Source organism: Schistocerca piceifrons, chromosome 8 (genome assembly GCF_021461385.2).
Source record: "Schistocerca piceifrons isolate TAMUIC-IGC-003096 chromosome 8, iqSchPice1.1, whole genome shotgun sequence".
Lineage (NCBI taxonomy): Eukaryota > Metazoa > Arthropoda > Insecta > Orthoptera > Acrididae > Schistocerca > Schistocerca piceifrons.
The window spans coordinates 398,515,172-398,535,720 of NC_060145.1; the positions used below are offsets into that span (position 1 = coordinate 398,515,172).

The 20,549-nt window shown below is 41.3% G+C and overlaps 1 protein-coding gene across 1 annotated transcript in view; it reads right to left on the bottom strand.

The window, feature by feature from the left end:
• LOC124712380 overlaps positions 1-20,549 on the bottom strand; it is a 167,957-nt gene that overhangs the window by 85,550 nt on the left and 61,858 nt on the right. The window contains exon 4 of the mRNA XM_047242676.1: positions 12,230-12,341. Coding sequence (XP_047098632.1) covers positions 12,230-12,341 — 112 coding nt within the window. The remainder of the gene's footprint in view (positions 1-12,229; positions 12,342-20,549) is intronic.

Genomic DNA, 20,549 nt, shown 5'->3' on the forward strand with positions numbered 1-20,549 from the left:
CTTTTGTAATGACAACATGACAATAGTAACTAAACTAATCCTACGTTTGTGTATTTATTACATGCATAAAATGAAAAATTAAATTAAAAATTAAGAAAGTTGTTAAAATCACAAAGAGACAGAAAGACTGGCTAGTACTTCCAATGGGTGCAACTCGCTGCATTGCTGAAGAACAAATTAAAACATTAAATAATACTCTAGATTACAGTACTGTACATTCCTTCTTCAAGAAGAAGAGAGTGATTGGTTGGGGGGTGTTGGAAAGGATGGCAGGACAGTCAACATGCACGCACGCATGCACGTGGCTGCTTCCCCCCCCCCCCCCTCCCCCCTCTTACTGGTGTTTAGGCAGAAGGAACAAGTCAGCCTTTCACCAGACTGGTGTGGCAATAGAATACAGCAAAAAGAAAATCTGAAGTTTTAAATTTCGCATTTAAGAAATCATTCCCACAGGAGAAACGTACAAACCTAGCACCAGCTGACTGTTGCACAGATTCCCATATGAAGGACATGATAATAATCATCCCTAGCATACAGAAGCAACTGAATGAGTGCAAAATAAGTCATCATATCTGGATGCAATCCCTCTTCGGTTTTACTGAGAGTACTCCATGGTACTGACACCTTAATTAGCTTCCATTTATAACGAATCTCTCACCAAATGTGAAGTCATGAGTGACTGGAAAAAAATGCAGGTGACTCCTGTATGTACGAAGGGTAAAATAATGGACCTGCAAAATTACAGACCAATATCCTTACCATAGGTTTACTACAGAATTCTTTAACATAGTCTGAGTTCAAATACAATAAATTTCCTTCTGATGGAAAAACTTCTGGCCACAAATCAGCACATTTTTAGAAAGTATCACTTGTGTAAAACTCAGCTTGCCCTTTTCTCACATTATATCCTGCGAACCATGGACGAAGAACAACAGGCAGATTCCATACTCCTAAATTTCCGGAAAGCGTTTGACATGGTGCCATACCGAAGACCATAAAGCAAGGAACAAGCACACAGATCAGGTTCCCAGATATAAGAGAGGCTCTAAGACTTCTTATGTAATAGAATCCAGTATGTCACCCTCAACGGCAAGAGTTCATCAGAGACAAGGTTATTATCAGGAGTGCCTGAGGGAAGTGTTATACGACTGCTCTTAATCTCCACACAAATGATATGATGGAGAGGGTGAGTAGCAATCTGCAGCTTTTTTGCTGATGATGCCATTGTACAGGGAGCTGTCATTGTTGAGTGACTGCAGCAGAAGAGATGACGACTTGATGGAGTTTCTAGTTGGTATGATGAATGCCAGCTTGCTCTAAATGTAGAAAGATGTACGCTAATGCAGATGAGTAGGAAAAACAATCCCATGATGTTTGGATACAGCATCGGCAGTGTTCTGCTCGGCACAGTCACTCTGTTTAAATAACTAGGTCTAATGTTGTACACCGATTTGAAATGGAATGAGCACATAAGAGTAGTAGTGGGGACAGTGGATGGTCAATTTCAGTTAGTCGGGAAAATTTTAGGAAAGTGTAGCATAAAGCAGATAGGATATAAAACACTAGTATGATCCACTCTGCAGGGTGTGGGATGCCTATCAGTTCGGATTAAAGGCAGACATTGGAGCAATTCAGAGGCGACCATTTAGATTTGTTACTGGTGCATTCGGCCACACGAGTAACGTGACGATGCTTTGTGAATTGAAATTGGAATTCCTGGTGGGAGGATGACATACAAAGTATCCTCTATCATCCATGCATAATATGGAAACTTGAGGAGTATTTATGTAGATATAGATGTAGATTAAATACATAAACACGAGTTGTTCGAAAGCACACCAAACTTTGGAAATAGTACGTCAACCGACAGGGGGTGAACACTGTTGTTACTAGGCTCACCTTGCAGCAGGTTTAGACAAAAAAAAACTGCCATTAGCCTTGTTTCGGTGAGACAGTTAGCTGTTGCACTACAGCTGCTGAAATAAGCATGTGCACAAGTTGCTCATCAGATTAATGACAAAGTGACAATTAAAAAACTTTAAAAACAACATGAAAACTTCCTTACGAATGTCACTGACAAGGAGTGAGACACTGATTTATGGCTATGATGTTGAAACAAAGATGCAGATGCATTGGGTGGGAAAAGTGTCTCCTTGTCCAAAAAGAGAGTCTATGAGTCTGTCAAAGATCAAGGTGGTGATTGGTGGTTTTGTTTTTTGAATGCAAAGGGACTGTCCATAAGAAATTTGTACCATCTGGTCAGGTGGTAAATAATAAAGTCTATTAGCGAATTTCAGTGCGTTTGTGAGATGCTGTGTGCACATTGTGGAGAAACCAGACATCAGTGTTGCATCATTACAATATGCCGAGTCACACATTGCTCCCTGTCTGCAACTATCTGACAAAACATTAAACTCCCATTGCGCCCAATCCATCATATTCTCTGGACTTAGACCCAGCAGACTTTTCCACTTTCAAACCACAGAGGAAATTCAGGGCAATGCAGCAAGAAACCTGCACACTATTCCAAAAGTGTGTTCCTGGTTCTCCAAAAATGGAGGAAATGTTGGGAATGACATATTGTCAATAGAGGAGACTGCGTTGAGGAGGACAGCATTCAAATGTAGCACAATGAGCAATAATGATGTTATAAGCAAAATTCAATCTTTTCTTTGAAAGCTCCTCATACTATGGTAAAAATTACTTGTGATTTCATTCCATACTGCTTCAGTTTCTATTCAAAATGATGAAGTTATCTCTTTTGTAACAAGAACAAATGCAATGCTCTTAGATATACATTGAAAAACGTTGGGAATGAAAATACAAAGGTTTGTTGGTCATCAAAGGGTATCCACTAAAAAGTTGTGACATTTTTGACCCAGTTATAACATTTTTTGAAAACAAAGTTGATAAGTAAGAGAGAATTTATTGATATTTCACAATGATATACGTTAGTAACTGATTTATGTAATAAATTTAATGAGAAATCGGCTGGTGCAAGGAGACAATTTTAAGTGAATCGAAGCAAAAAGAACTATTTCTGCATTTGTGTCAAAACATTCCTTGTACAACCAAAACTCTTATCAGTTTCCAAATCTTTCCTTTGTGCAAAACAAATAACAATGACCTTCTAGTATCTTGCCATAATTCAGAGTTTTTTAAAACAGATTTACAAATAGATTCCAGGAAGTCTTTAACATGATCATTTCACACTGGGTCCTAGAATCTTTCTCAACAAAAAAAACAGATTTACCAAAGCAGGACATAGGTCAGGAATTAGTGGAAAGCTGTATCTGAAATTTAAAAAAACTGATATCTGGACTTTTGGCTTCAAAGGCAAATTCTTATATGGGTTGCAGCAAAGAAGTTTTTCTTTAATACATTTCCATCACATTTAACCAAAATAGTACAGTTCAGAAGTTTCCTTAAAAAATAATCAACTTTAATCTTGAAGTTTTGACAGTATAACGAATACTCCATTTCCTGGGATTGTTGCTAGCTGTCATCGTCCAATGCCATGCCCAAAATTTCACCTGGACACTTGCATCTGCCATCAGAGGATGTCTAGCAGGTGTCTAGATGAATTTTATAAGTGTCATAGTGAATGACAATTGACTACAAACAACCAAGTAAAAAACAAAATTAATCTCTCACTCTGCAACAGGTTGAGTGCTGTTTTTTGGATGGGAAAAGAGGAAAGAAGTATTGGCAGAAGTTAAGTTGTGAGGATGGGTAATGAATGCTGCCTGATTAGCTGAGTTGGTAAAGAGTATTGACTAAAAAAAAGGCGATGTTCCAGGTTAAGAGTCTCTACAGCACACAGTTTTACTACGCAATGAAGTTTCAGGTAACAAACACACTGTCAACAGCAGATGATAGCATGAGACTGTTCATAACAAATATAACACAAAATATCAAAAATCTGTGTTGTTAAACTCACTCAGCCTCCTCCTAACTATTATTATATTATTTTCTTAAATAATGTATGTTTGTTAATCAAATTTTGAGTAATAAGCAAAGAGTTTTAAAATCTTTTGATAAGTAATTTTTTAACTGTCTACTTGTCCACTTCTTTTCAGTGCCATCAAATCACAGTTTGAAGTAGCATGCTATGACACACAAAAATCTGAAAACTTTGTTAAACTAATGATTTTAAAAATGTGTGTCAGTGTACTTTTTTCATCTGTTGGGCCCAAAAATATTAGGAATCTATTCTCTAGGCACTTGAGTACCTGTATAACACTCTGGCTATAGGATCATCCCCCCTCCCCACCTTATGATGATTAGGTACTCCATATTTGTTCATTTACTCTCTCTCTCTCTCTCTCTCTCTCTCTCTACTATTGTCATAGTCATCATCATAAAAGAGATACAACGAAATTATTTTTTGAGAGGCATTCAACCCCAATACCATCATGTCTATTTTATAGCATACAGCTAGATATTATTATTATTATTATTATTATTATTATTATTATTTAGTGGTTAATCTCTCTTTTCAAAACTAAAAAGAAAAAAATTGAGGGCATTATTTTGAGTCCTCAAAAGTGCTTTTGTGTGTGTGTGTGTGTGTGTGTGTGTGTGTGTGTGTCTACAAAGCATTCCTGAACATCGTTCCTAAGGAATAAAATCATGGAGTCTTCATGAAGTGGTTTGAGATGATATATTTAAATAAGAAACTCTGAAGAAATAGCAATAATGGCTTAATATCTGCGCCACTTTTCAAAAATTAATTTTTGTTAATTGTTTTACTCATTCACTGTGTACAACACATGGTCTTGTAACTGTATTATAACAACATAAATAATTCTTTATAGTCTGCATAATTTTCAACACTGGGCAGTGCTATCTTGAACAGTCTATAGCTACTGAATCAACTGTTAATCCAAGAATAATGACAATGCAGACCTAAGCAATATAATCTTGTAAAATGCAGAATACTTTGTAGTGGCCATTAAACAATGACCACAGAAGTTAATTGTTATGATGGAATTAAAGCATAATGAGGTAGATAAGTTTTAAAGCTCTAGGACCTTAGCATCTGAACAGACAAGTGGTGCAAAAGAAATAACATAAAAGACGTGATGATGATGTCTGGTTTGTGGGGCGCTCAACTACATGGTCATCAGCACCCTTACAAAGTCCCAATCTTTACGTGGTCCAATTTAGCCACTTTCACAAATGATGATGACGAAATGATGAGGACAATACAAACACCCAGTCCCTGGCAGAGAAAATCCCCAACCCTGACAGGAATCGTACCCGGGACCACACGATCAAGAGACAGCAATGCTAACCGCTAGACCACGAGCTGCAGACGTAAAAGCTGTTTTAAATGTTAGCTCACTGACACAACTCAACTTGTATCAGTATAAAAAACAAGGAAACCTAAAACCTATGACTGGTAGTATGTAAATGATTCTTCAAAGTGACTTTACCTAACCTTGCCACTGTGAAATAACACACTGTTAGAACTTCAAGTTTAACACATATATTTAGGAACGACACACCAACACATATAAGTCACAGAGTAAGTTGACATGTGAACACGTTAGCGTTCGAATAAGCACTGAGTCTCAGTCTAGCGGCCGCTGGTCGGCTGGCCGCTTAGGTGGCGCAGCTGCTGCATGGCTGGCAGACAGCGCCGCACGTAGAGGACGTGCGTAATTGCGCGGCGGCACATTGAATGATCGGCGAGTCACAATACTTTTTCCCCCTTTGAAATTGTTGCACTGGTGATGGAGGTGTCCTGGAGATGGCTAACGTCCATAGGCGTTGTTTGGCTCGCCGTAAAGTCTCGAGGAGGAGGCTTCCCGTACGGACGGAAGTGTCCCCGATGATAACGGGTCGAGATGACAGGAGACGTAGGGGTCGAATCTGCTGGGGCCCCATGCACCAATCTGCCCGTTGCGGCAAGTCCAGTTGATATGACAGGAGACATGGGCGATGTGTCAGCATCCGTTGGAGGAGAAGGCGAGTAGATGTACTCTGACAGAGGATGGTCCGCCGGTTCCTGCATGGGCACGTCTCCTGGTGGAGTCCGTTCTGGTGCTGGCATCGCGATGACGGTGAGTGGGCTGCGTTGTGAGTATTGAGAGATGCCAAGATCCCGAGCATCAGGTAGAGCCAAAGGTGGTGTGGCGGCATTCGGAATAGGCGTTGCTGGCACCCGAGGCCGAAGCTGGTCCAAATGACGCACTGCAACACCCGTGTCCGTCTGGATTTCATACAGGCGTCTGCCACGGTGTCTTAAGATGCGGCCCGGGCTCCATTTTGGCCGCCTGCCATATCCCCGTACCCAGACGAGGTCGTCGGCGGTGAACCGGCCAAGTGAAGGCACCCGCGGCCGTGAGGTGGGAGGCCGCAGAAGATGAAGTAGCGTACGGGGCTGTCGGCCATGTAAGAGCTCAGCCGGGCTGTGATCGCCCATGGGGATGAAACGGTAAGACGCCAGGAACTGGAGAAGCGCATCATCAGCAGCAGAAGAAGTCAGAAGTTTCCGCATCTGAGCCTTAAATGTGCGGACCAGTCGTTCAGCCTCACAGTTGGATTGTGGATGGAACGGCGGGGCCGTGACATGCGTAACGCCGTGACGAGCACAAAAATCCGCATAGTCGGAAGAGGCAAATTGCGGATCATTATCAGTAACAAGAGTAGAGGGGAGGCCTTCCAAAGAAAAAATGCGGGCGAGAGCACTGGTGGTTGTCGCGGTGGTAGGTGACGTGCAACGGACAATGAAAGGAAAGTTAGAGTAGGCGTCAATTACAGGGAGCCAATAAGTACCTAAAAAGGGTCCTGCAAAATCAGCATGAATGCGCTCCCAGGGCTTCTCAGGCGAAGGCCACGGTGACAAAGATGACTTCGGGGCAGCGGCCTGTGACGCACAAGGGCCACAGGCAGCGACCATGTGTGCTATTTCAGAGTCGATGCCAGGCCAGTGCACATGACGGCGCGCCAGAGATTTTGTGCGAGACACACCCCGGTGCCCCTGGTGAAGGAGGCGCAAGACCGAAGCACGCAAAGACGCAGGGACCACAACACGCGGCGAAGCATTGTCAGTGGAGAGGAGGATAACACCATCCCTAGCCGTGAGGCGGTAGCGCAAAGTGTAGTAGTTCCGCAACGGATCAGAAGTCTTAGCGGACGGGCGATCTGACCAACCCTTCTGAATACAGCGTAAAACCCGGGAGAGGGTAGGGTGTAGCAGCCGCCAGCCTGTCCCCAGTGATGGGGAACCGATCCACTACCCGCGGCTCGGCAACATCCAGGTGGAAACACAAAAGTTCGTCCCTATCGAATGCCTGATCAGGACCCATGGGAAGGTGAGACAAAGCATCAGCATTCGCATGTTGAGCCGTTGGCCGGAAATGAATCTCATAATTGAAACAGGACAAGTAAAGAGCCCAACGCTGGAGGCGGTGTGCAGCCTTGTCGGGAAGTGACGTTGATGGATGAAACAAGGAAACAAGTGGTTTGTGGTCCGGAACAAGATGAAATTTTGAGCCATAGAGAAAAACACCAAACTTATGAAGAGCATAAATGATGGCGAAAGCTTCTTTCTCAATTTGAGAATACTTTTGTTGGGCATCCGTGAGCGTTTTGGAGGCATAAGCAATGGGTTGTTCCGAACTGTCAGAAAAACGGTGCGCAAGGACTGCCCCAACCCTGTATTGAGAGGCATCTGTGGCAAGAACAAGACGTTGGCCAGGTCGATAAGTAGCCAGGCACGGGGCCTGTTTCAGCATAGTCTTTAATTTCTGGAAAGCCGCGTCACATGACGCGGACCAGTGAAAAGGCACGTTTTTATGCAACAGGCGATGCAATGGCTGAGCCACCGACGCCGCAGACGGTAAAAACTTGTGATAGTATGCTATTTTCCCCAAAAAGGCCTGCAATTCCTTAACAGATGTAGGGCGAGGAAGGGCATCGATCGCAGCGAGAGTTTGTTGAAGCGGACGAATACCATCCTGAGAGAGTTGAAACCCCAAGTACGTGATAGAGGCCTGAAAAAATTGTGATTTCTGAAGATTACACTTAAGACCGGCAGTCTGTAAGACATTAAAAAGTGTGCGGAGATTTTGAAGATGTTCTTCAGTGGTGGAGCCAGTGACAACAATGTCGTCCATGTAATTGATACACCCAGGGACAGGTAGCAATAATTGTTCCAAGAATCGCTGAAAGAGAGCAGGGGCGCTAGCAACCCCGAATGGCAAGCGTTGGTATTGATAGAGGCCGAAAGGCGTGTTAAGGACCAGAAACTGCCGGGAAGCAGCGTCGAGAGGAAGTTGATGATAAGCTTCTGACAGGTCAATTTTAGAAAAATACTGTCCTCCAGCGAGTTTAGTGAACAGTTCTTCAGGACGGGGCACAGGGTAAGTGTCGATGAGGCATTGAGCATTTACAGTGGCTTTGAAATTGCCACAGAGACGAATATCACCATTGGGCTTAGCAACTACAACGACAGGAGAGGACCACTCACTGGAAGTGACAGGAAGCAAGACCCCTGAAGTAGTGAGACGATCCAACTCCCGTTTTACCCGATCACGAAGGGCCACAGGAATGGGCCGAACCCGAAAAAACTTTGGCCGAGCAGTGGGTTTGAGCGTGATATGAGCTTCAAAGTCGTTAGCATGGCCTAACCCAGGAGAAAAAAGGGACGAAAATGTCGTCGACAAGGAATCCAGTTGAGCATAAGGAATAGCGTCAGAGACAATATTGACAGAGTCATCTATGGAGAACCCAAAAACGCGAAAGGCATCGAAACGAAAAAGATTTTCTGCGTTGCTCTGGTCGACCACAAATATGGGAACAGTGCGAACGACGGATTTGTAAGGTACCACAGCATTAAACTGTCCCAAGAGAGAAATCTTCTGTTTATTGTACATCCGTAATTGCCAAGTGACAGGGGACAGGAGTGGAGAACCCAGCTGAAGATACGTCTGAGAATTAATTATAGTGGCAGCAGAACCGGTATCCACTTGCATGCAAACATCTCTACCAAGGATTTGGACAGTGAGGAATAACTTCCCTGAAAGGGAAGAAGTGCAATTGACAGACAACACAGAATCAGAATCAGCGTCATGTTCATGAACATCATGTATGCGGTCGGATTTACAAACGGAAGACACATGACCTTTCTTTTTGCAATTGTGACACACAGCCCAACGTTGGGGAAAATCCTCGCGTGAATGTTTCGTAAAACACCGCGGACATGAAGGAAGTTGCCGGGGATTTTGCTGCAGTTTCTTAGTGGGTTGTTTACGGCTAGGCCGAGGCTGGCGTGGGAGCGCACTGCGGCCACGTCGGCCGGCGGGGACGCGCCACACGCGTCGTCAACAGCGCACAGAGGTTGTATTTTACCAACATCACCCCACACTTCTATTTGCGCCCCAGCGGCGCAAGAAATTTCAAAAGACTGCGCAATGGAGAGAACTTCATCTAGAGTTGGATTCGCCAACTGAAGGGCACGTTGCCGAACTTCTTTGTCGGGTGCCGACCGGATAATAGCATCCCATACCATGGAATCGGCATAGGATTCTTTGTGAACGTCAGTAACAAATTGACACTTTCGACTGAGGCCGTGAAGTTCAGCAGCCCAAGCGCGATAGGATTGATTTGGTTGTTTTTGACAACGATAAAAGGCAACACGAGAGGCTACCACATGCGTTTGCTTTTGAAAATAGACAGACAGAAGTGAGCACATTTCAGCAAAGGACAAAGACGCAGGATCCTTCAAAGGAGCCAATTGCGACAACAACCGATACATTTGAGGTGAAATCCAGGAAAGGAACAGAGACTTACATGGTTGTTCGTCCGTGACATGAAATGCCAAGAAGTGCTGTCGAAGACATTTTTCATAATCAGACCAGTCTTCCACCGTCTCGTTGTAAGGAGGTACAGCCAACGACGAGAAACGCCCCGCATTTGACGCCACGACGAAATAGCGAATCGCCGCTGTTAGAAGCGTTTGCTGTTCAAGGAGATTTTGCAACAGTTGCTCGACAGTAGCCATGGAACCCTGCGAGTCAACGGTGAAAAGGAAAAATCCACTACCTCGTCGCCAATTGTTAGAACTTCAAGTTTAACACATATATTTAGGAACGACACATCAACACATATAAGTCACAGAGTAAGTTGACATGTGAACACGTTAGCGTTCGAATAAGCACTGAGTATCAGTCTAGCGGCTGCTGCTTGGCTGGCCGCTTAGGTGGCGCAGCTGCTGCATGGCTGGCAGACAGCGCCGCACGTAGAGGACGTACGTAATTGCGCAGCGGCACTTTGAATGATCGGCGAGTCACAACACACACACTTGCATATTCATTGTTCATAAACTTTACTGCCCCATAAGATACATCCAGTGATCTACTGATTAACTTTCTATGGTAAATGTAATTACATATTTGTGCATCCATTTGCATAGCTTGCTAATTACATAAATACATATTTCATCATGTGTGAGTTGAAATGTAAAATAAAACAGCGATCAGTAGAGATACATACAAGACAAGGCAAGTATGAAATGTAAATACAGAGGAATAAACTCAAGTCACACGTTTTTCCAGAATCCAGATTTAACTTTTATTGTTAGTGCAAATGATGAAGGCTACGTTCCCTTGCGTGAATTTTAAATGTCAGAGCTCATTCTCAGCCTCTGTACAAGTAATGTAAAAGCACCAAATACACTGCGTGAAAAAAAAGTGAATCACCCAAGAGACATGGATTGATCTCAATATAACTTTGTATATGTGCACACCATTGACAGGTACGTACAAATGATAAGAGTTGCAGTTCTCTCTGACAGGCAGAACAATCACGGGAGTAAATTAGTGTTGTTCATGTTTAGCATTGTTACCAGTATTCGTAGAATATACAACTGTCATGAAGAGTGTCAGATGTACAGTGGTCACTATAAAGGAAATGCAGATACTCTCTACTTCTGTGAGGCAAAATTATCACCACACGACAGATTTTGAAAGAGGCTTCATTATTGGTCTCCATCTGGTCAGCTGGTTTAACTGTGCAATATCCAGATTTATGGGGCATCTGGGTGTTACAAGGCCCAATGTTGGACTGCATGAGACTGTGATGGCACGTACATTTGATGTCTGGGTTCCAGTCGACCACATCTGACACTCACAAGGGAAGATTGTCATATAGTACACCACATGCATCATAAACCCTTCGCATCATAAACCCTTCACATCATAACCCCTTCACATCTGCACCTCCCTTCCCAGAACAATCCTCTGCAACATTCTATATCATCCTGATCCTTCTCAAGAGACTGGCAGCAGCCAGAATACGGTATTACTGTCCCAAGCATAGGCTGTCATTAACACAACAAAGATGGCTGTATTTGGATTTGTGCTGGACTGCTGACGAATGGCATCAAATTGTGTTCGGAAATGAATCACAGTTCTGCATTAGCCAAGATGACACTCAGCAGTGAGTATGGCAGCTATCGGGGAGAGGTCCCATTCTTCCAATGTTTTGGGAAAAGCACAGCAGTATTACTCCCAGCATCACAGAGTGAGGGACCATTAAGTATGACTTCAGGCTACAGCTAGTCATGATTGAGGGAACTATGGCGGTAAAACGCTATGTCATGGACATCTTTCGGCCTCACGTGTCACCTCTCATGTAGCAGTATTGTGACACTATTTTTTAACAGGAGAATGCTCATCCATACATGGCATGTGTCTCTAAGAACTACCTGTGTGGTGTTGAGATATTCGATGATCTGCAAGATCCCCAGATCTTTCCCCTATAGCACACATGTGGGACCAGCTCGAACATTAACTCTGTCTCAGTGCCAGTATCTAGGGTACCAAGAACCCATTACAACAATTGTGGGTCACCTTGCTTCATGAGAGGGTACAACAGCTTTGTAAAGCCTTGCAAACTGAATCTGTGCATGCATCCAGTCCTGAGTGGATGGAGAAATTAGCTCGTACTGTCAAGTTCTTTGTAATAACTGAAATAACATCACATACTATCTAAGTTGTGAAGTTTCATTTCCTCCTCCCCTTATGAATGTGCTTCCATGTCCGTCTCCCCCCCCCCCCCTCCCCCGGTGCCCTCCCCTCCCCCAAAAGTTGTATATTTGCCCTATTTCCTGTACCACAGGTTTTAAATAATTTGTGATGGTTTAAAGAAATAAATCTGCATTGATGCTAATAAAGCATTTATGCACACACAATGTAACATCAATATTAATTTAACTTACCATCATCATCATCATCGGTAGAATCTTCTTCTTCTAACGCAACCATTTCACCATAAAATGGGTACTGACCTCCCACAATTGGCACACGGTTAATAAATTTATTTTTCAATTTCTGTTGGCAGAAAGATGCATGTATCACCAAACAAAAATGACTTTCCTGAATACTGGTAACAATAGCTGCCCTTTAAAACTATAACTATTCCATGCATTTCTGTAATATATCACACAGTAGTTACACATTGCACCCAAATTTCAAAAGGAAAAGAGCTTAAATGTAAAGCCATAAACATACAAGTCCTATTTTTAACAGCCAATATAAAACCTGAGGAAATCTATGAAGTATATTGACATAAAATTATATTACAAAAACAAGTAGTGAAATAAAATTTGAACTTTCAATTTGAGTCATTCCAGAACTTCTGCTATTCACTTATAATACTGTAATTATTCTCTATATTGTTCGATTCCTCCACCACACACCATGCCTCTGCTCAATTTACTACTGCTGTTACAGTATTACTACACTAACCATTCTCCCCTCAGTCACACTGTACACAACTCTTAGACTGTACGCCATCACTGTATCTTAGAACCAGCAGTAAGCTCTTGATAAGCTTAATCAATTGGTAGTTTGAAAATTATTGTCCGCAACAATTATATGGATAGATCTCTTTCCCCACATTACATTAACCCCTTAACATATTGATTTTTTATAAATTATGTCCCAAAAAATAATATTTTTATTAGTAAACAACATCCTATAATGAACAACATTACATATATACATAAAGATAGCTTTTAAAGCTCAAAATTTTGAAGAATACAAACAATAAAATCCCGAGTAGACTCACACACTGGACTTTTACTAAAATATCTTGACACTTGGAAGTCTTTTTCTGGTGTATATGTAGCTACGAAGTCTAAACATGTATTTCACAATGGATTCCCATGAACACAAATCTTTGAAGAGATGGCTGGAGTGCAGAGGATGTATTTTATCTCATACCACAGGTACACTCAGCTGATGAACTGCCATCATTTTTTGAAAGCACTGCCTAAACAGCAATGCTGGAGAGAGATTGAAAGTAAGTGAACGTCAGCAAAATAAAATAAACAGCTAGATAAGTGAGAAAAAATTTACGGTCAGTGCACAAAAATGACCCAGATTACAAGCTAGCAGCACAATCCCACAACAAGGCAGCTGTCTATGAGATAATGAGTACTCGAATATGCAGATGGCTAGATCTACTGCAAATGCGCTGTTTAATGCTTCAAGTGGGGCATTACTGTGGGGTAAGACTTGCCGCCACAAAAGATTGATATAATGAAAGTTTATTTTATTATTACTTAATTATCCAGTGCTTTAGCTCATGTTATGTATGTTTGTTTAACCACTGTTTAATTAAATTGAGATTAAACTGTGATTTTGCTCATACATGATTACCTTTGTAACATAAAGACACGTTCTTGACATGTATACGAAGTACGCCAGGGGCCCACTTGTGTTACGAAAAACAGCATGCCCAATCGAGGCTTAATTTCTTCCTTAGGTAGGAGGAGAGGAGCAGATACAGGGAAGGTTAAAAAGGAGCTGGCAAGTCACTTAGATCCATGATTTGCCCTTTTCTTTCAATCTTCACCAACCTAATCTGCTCTCCTACAGAGGACAGAACTAATAGTTCAGAAACCTAAGATAGTGGTGAGTTCTTCTGAGTGTTTTGACTGCACAAAATACTTTATATTCTGCCTCATAATTTTGTAGTAAGGTGCTTTAACTGTATTTGCAGTACCGACGTGTTTTACCTTTTCCTGCTGCTACTACCCACACGCCGCCTTCCAGGCAGGATACAAAAAACTGTTGGATGTAAAATAGCTTCTAAAACTAAATAATTAGTGCATTTCATTCATTATCTACGTGGAGTCCACATGCTGTTTCTTATATATCTGACTGATGGGCACAAAAATAATATTCAATTAAAGCACCAATAAGCATTAAAAATAGAGTGGTGGATGACCTGTTGAAAATGAACTGGCTAATGCATCATCCAAATTAATTATGTCACATACAGAACAGAATACAACTACTTACAAGGGTAGTTCTCCGCAGTGGGATGGAGTTTTTGAAACCGTGTATACTGTGAAGTAGGTAAGGGTCCACAGTTTCACACTGTGCAGCCACTCACCCTAGTGAGCCCCTCATTTGCAAGTAATCGTGAAAAAAAATTTTTGAATTTCAGGTGACGGTTTAAGAACCTTAAAAATAGGTGTATTTTAGAGAATGGTAATGGTTAAAAGTGTGTTTCTCACATGTGAAAAGTTGTAAGTTCAAATCTTGTAAGGCAGTTTGAAACTTTATATTTTGAAATCTTCATCGACATTACTTTGATCATTAACTTTATTCAATTAACTGACTTAAATGTATTTTTTTTTTAATTTATAAACTTTTGTTATATCATTTTAATTATAATATTCAATTTCTGATTTGCTCTCAGTTTTTATTATGTTTTTCTATTTATAATCTATCCACATGTGAATTTGTTTACTTTTATCATGATACCTAAACATTTGAAAATTCCAATATATCGGTTAAAAACAAAAGATGAAACCATCATTTATATTGATTGTGTAACAGTGTCAAAAATGTATTTTTCGTTATTTGATGTACATTTTTTTGGACGGCATTCATCACACAAACATTTAGTGATCACCATCACCCTCGAAGTAGTTCCCATCCGTGTGTACACACTGGTCCCAGTGCTTATGACACTGGTCAAACGTTTTCTAGAAGTCCTGATCTTTGATGGTGTTTATCACCGCCAGTGATGCTTCTAGAGTGCTCTAGCATGTCGAACTGACAGCCTTTCAACTTGAGTTTTAGTTTTGGGAATAGCATGAAATTGCAAGATGCCAAATCTGGCGAATACGGTGGGTGAGGTATAACCACATTGTTTGCCAAAAAGGTCCTGGTGAGCAAGGACATATGACACGGCGCGTTGTCGTGATACAGCAGTCAGTTCCCTTGACATCATCAAAGTTCGGGCCATCATCACCGCACGTTTTCACGGAGCTGTCGCAAAACGTTACAGTTGTACGTGGAATTCACTGTTTGGTTGGCTGAGATGAATTCTTTGTGCACAATTCCCTTGGCATCAAAGAAAATGATGATCATACTCTTCACTTTGCTCTTCACCTGTCTTGCTTTTTTGGGTCATGTAGAGCCCGGGCTCTTCCACTGGGACGACTGTTGCTTTGTCTCTGGGTCACAACCATAAATCCAGCTCTCGTCGCTGGTGATAACCTGTGACAAGAAGGTTGGATCATCAGATGAGGTCTGACGAAGGTCCGTGCACAGTTCAACATGCTCCACCTTCTGATCAGCAGCCAAGATCCTTGACACAAATTTTGCGGCAACACGATGCATGCCCAATTCATCAGTCAACATTCGTTGGCATGTCCCACAACCAATACTCACTTCATCCACAAGGTCTTGAATGGTTCAATGTTGATCCGCACGAACCAATTGTTGAAGTTTGGCTAACGGGCCTTCCAGTGTAAGCATCATCTTCGACGTCTGTACGGCCGGCCCTGAACCGAGCATGCCACTCAGACACACGCGTACGGCTCGTGCTCTGTCTCTCAAACACTTGCTGAATAACTGCAAAGTTCTCCGTAGTACATTTCCCAAGATTCACACAGAATTTGATACACACGCGCTGTTCGGTTCTCGGATCCATCGAAAAATCGACATGCACCCAACACAGAGTATTACAGAAATCACTGAGGACACGCAACACGTCCTCCCAGCTGAATGCCACTCTGCACACTGACTCATCAGATCTGTAGCTCTCGCCACCTAGCAGTGCAAAGATCTTCTACTACTACTTTCCAGATGGCAGCAACAGGCCCGAAAATTTCGGATTCCATCTCGTACTATGCTGCCATGCTATATGGTGCTACAATTCATCACATTCTAGTCCCTTATGTGAAATACAATTACTTGCAAATGAGAGCCCATAAGGTCGGACAGGTGAGGGTGTGATACCTGAGACCCTGACCTGCAGTACAGTATAGGTGGTTTCAAAAAACTGATCCCACTTCTGGAGACCTCTCCTTCTTAGTTTGGTAAAACACATGTAAAACTTAGCTCTTGTCGAGAAAAAACAATGGTGACAGGAAGGTGCTTACATTAGGAAAAGGCAAAGACCTTGCGATACAATTCAAAGTAACCTGACCTGCTACAAAAGTTTACAACACGTTTATCGTAAGTTGATTTTCCCATGCCTGCCTACTTTGTTAACAGGAATCCGGTACATGCATGTGAATAAACTCAGGGCGTATACGTGGACAAGGCAAAAAAATTCCCGGATTTCCCAGTTAAAGATACACTTTCTCCCGGGTGAAAATACACTTTTTCCATGTTATGTGACAGTATACTTTCCGTCGGAACTGTAAAACTTACCAATCCTTTGAATGGTTATGGTTTTATACAGTGGTGTAGAATTTCCCAGCACTTTAGAAAACAAAACTCACGGGAAAAAACACGTTTTGGAAAGATCTTTGATATGCAGTAACATGTAAGCTGCATATTTTCGTATTATTTAAATTAGAATGCCACTAAACACCGCATGTTGCTTTCTGAAGCATCGAAATCAAAATTGCGATGCTCCTTTGTAAGCCAGTCATAGCTCATCTCACGTGATCTCGCCAGCTGATGACAGTTGATATTCAGAGCATAGGACACGTGATGCAGTCAGCCAATAGCAATATTACTGTCAAGTTGCGCGAACACACAAATAGGAAAAGTTATGGTTTAAATTAATATACATAGTGTTGCTACAAGAACAGCAAAGCTTTCACATATAATATTTGTCTCAAAGATTAATAAGGTGCAAGAGAAGCTAAGCTTTCACATATAATGTTGATCTTTTTTTGCGCGTGTTACATACACAAATGTGCCAGTAAAATTTTTAATAACGACATAAATGTCTGATCTTCTGGGCTCGAAAATCTTCTAATTGGCTTGTCATCAAAGAGTTGATTTTTAAATGAGAGTCAAACACCCTGATTTAAGAAATTCTCACAAATGGTTCATATTGCGTAAAAGGAAATTGACTTTGAAAGTAACGCTTCTCAAACCACCATTCGCAATATTTTCCTGCGACCTGTTAGAAACAGGTTTGTTCCAGCTGTTGTCAGAGAACGAGATAGGCATCACTGGGCTTGCGCAGCTACAATGACGTGAGAAGCCCATATGTTCGTACGTGTAAAACATTGAAAGATCTTATTTTAGTCATAAAAGAAATAAGACATCAGAGGCTACTCCAAAAGCATCAGAATTTTGTAAACCAAACTAAAATGCACGATCTGGCTTAAATGCACATTCATATGTCCAGATTCCCAATGAAGTAGGCCTCGACAATGAAGTAGGCTTTTCAGTACGCTTTTCGGGATGTAAATTTCCTCATGTTTGGTTCTTTATTATGGCATAACACTGAAACGTGCACTTGAAATGCTGCGGACAGTTGAAACTAGCCAATAGTGTCGAATTAAACACTTCCTTTCAAATAAATTGCCTACCTCAGCAGAAAAGATTAATAAAAGCCAAATATCTGTAGCAAACGGACAAAAAACTTCATTGTCCTGCAAGGTGATTAATGCTAATAACACATTTTAGCCTTCCGAAATTATGTGAATGTATTTTAATTCACTTGATAGTTACCGGCCACATAAATCCATTCTGTTTTTATTTGACGCGAGAGCAGTAAACAAAGACAAACAGCAAAATTGCTAACCGTAAACACAGGTCAGGTGGGGACGACCCACCTACCCACTACAGCTCAGATTGCTCTGCACGGATTTACGATATTTCCAAACTGGGGCAATACTAGATAGTACCCCTACCCCCTCTTGCAAGTGTTTGAGAGAGGACTTTTCAAAAATATGTGCTTTTTGTAGCACACATATTTCTGAAGAGTCTGATACATAAAACATATATGTACGAGGACATGTAAGACATGTTATTTTCTCTTAGGTGTGCCAAAGTGCAGCACCATCCCCCTTCACACAGCATTATTCTTTTGCACATCACTGAATTTCGCTCTGTGGAATTCAAACGTGTATATTTTGTAATGGATGCCATCAAACTATATTCAGGACGGTTTTGACATCCCACCCCTCTTTAAAAAAAACCTCGCAATAAATTCTGAATGGCATGATTTGTAACCGGGAGAACAATAACTCTTCAGAAAATTTGCACTTTTATTGCCTACTAGCTAATAACTTGCTGTTTTGTGTGACATAAAATTAAATATAGGATACATAAAAACAGTAAAGGCAAGAAACACATAAGACAGTATACATTTCTTCAATCCTTAGGTCCTAGCTATTTTTTCTCTCTATCTTGCTACAACTACAACTGTACATGGTGTGCTTTCCTTTCTGCGAACCTAGCTATTTTTTCTCTCTATCTTGCTACAACTACAACTGTACATGGTGTGCTTTCCTTTCTGCGAAAGAATCTATTACCTCATCAAAGTTCGTCAAATGTTTTGCTACATGAAAAATCGAAATGTCGTTATCTAATACTGAAAAGCTGTTAATATAAATAGTACCCACGACTGTTGTGGTTTCTCAATCTGATTACGTCTATTTTGTCACTGTCTGCTAGATAAAACGAAATAAGCCTTTCTAATATTGCACCCATTGTAGCATACATCAAATTAATGAGACTGTTTTGGCACAAACAGTCATTTCTTATAACACGACAAAATATAATTCAGGAAGTACCAATATCAAATGCCCCCACCCCCTAGATCCAGGCCTTTTGTGCATGGGTGCATTTGGCAGCTTCGGCAGCTAGTAAAATTTTTCCGGGTAGCATCTGGCTGTTCGCTGCTGCTGCTCGTACAGCTAACAGCCACACTTCTGTACCCAGAAGCGGGAGAAGGTACTACTCATACACGACTCAACAGTGCATGCGCAAGAGCGCGTTCGCAACTGCTCAAACAAATCTAAGGTAAACAGCTGTGATATCATGCTCATCGGAGGCAATTTGTTGATACATTTTGCTGTTGGCAGATGCTTGTATGTGTTCTGTGTTTTGTCGTATATGCGCATTTCCTTTGCAACTTAAGTTTTATTTTTCCTCTCATTCATGTTTTATTGCTGCAATAATATTCTACGGTAGCGAGATACAGGGATATTCTTTGTTTTTAGAGCATCGGTTCTTACCAGTCAAAATTACAAAAATGTAACTGAAAACTAAAAGAATGAAAAATTCCCGGAATTCTAAAAAATTCCCAGGTTTTTCCCAGTTTTCTCCCGGATGAAAAAATTCCTGGGTTTTTCCCAGATCTCCCGGTTGTCCCGAGTCATATACGGTTGTCCCGGGTCATATAAAGCCTGAAACTGGTCCACACGGACAGATAAAATTTAATGGTCAACAAAACTTAGCAAAATATAAGAAGCTGATCACAGGTTTTGAAATGTATTTTCTATATACTGCAGCATTCTGACATTCACCTGCAATTCACATTTTTTCAAAGTACATGTGACAATGCTAACTGGAACTTAAGCATTACTGTGCAAACTGGTGCACTCAAAACTTGACCACTAAACAAATATTACATTCAGCAACAAGGGCATAATATAAAAAGAGGGGGGAAAATACTCAGACACCAAACAACAAATTATTTCCAATATCAAATAAAATATGGTAATTACAAAATGGAATCTAGTTCCACTGAAATTTTAGACTCAGATAATTCATTTACTTTATGGTGCCCCACTTTCTTTATTACACACTATGACTGATTAACTGTGGAGCACCCTTAAAATTATTTTTTGTACGTTTCTAATTACACCAAATTATTATTTTAGATCCCATAGATGCAGTAGCCAGCCAGCCTACTGACACTGTGCAGACCCTGAGTTCTGACGAACCCCTGAATATTCACGTGGGTGCGCGCAGCAGTAACCACCATCAAACTTATTTAAAAGGACTATACTGATGTTAATATAATGGCCCTTAATTAATAAGAGCTTGTGTGGAATGAAAATGAATGTAGACCCCCACCACCACACACACAAACACACACACACACACACACACACACACACACACAATCAATCACCCACTCAAATCAATTCTTAAATGAAACTTCACCTGATGTTATTATGTTTTCTACATGATGGTGTGTCAAGAAAGCTGAACAGAAATAAGACCAGAACATTTAGGATGTCTTCAAACAAAACAACATGATATATTACAATAACGAAAGTGTTTACTGTCCTTCATCTGACACTGTAGTGTGTACAGAGA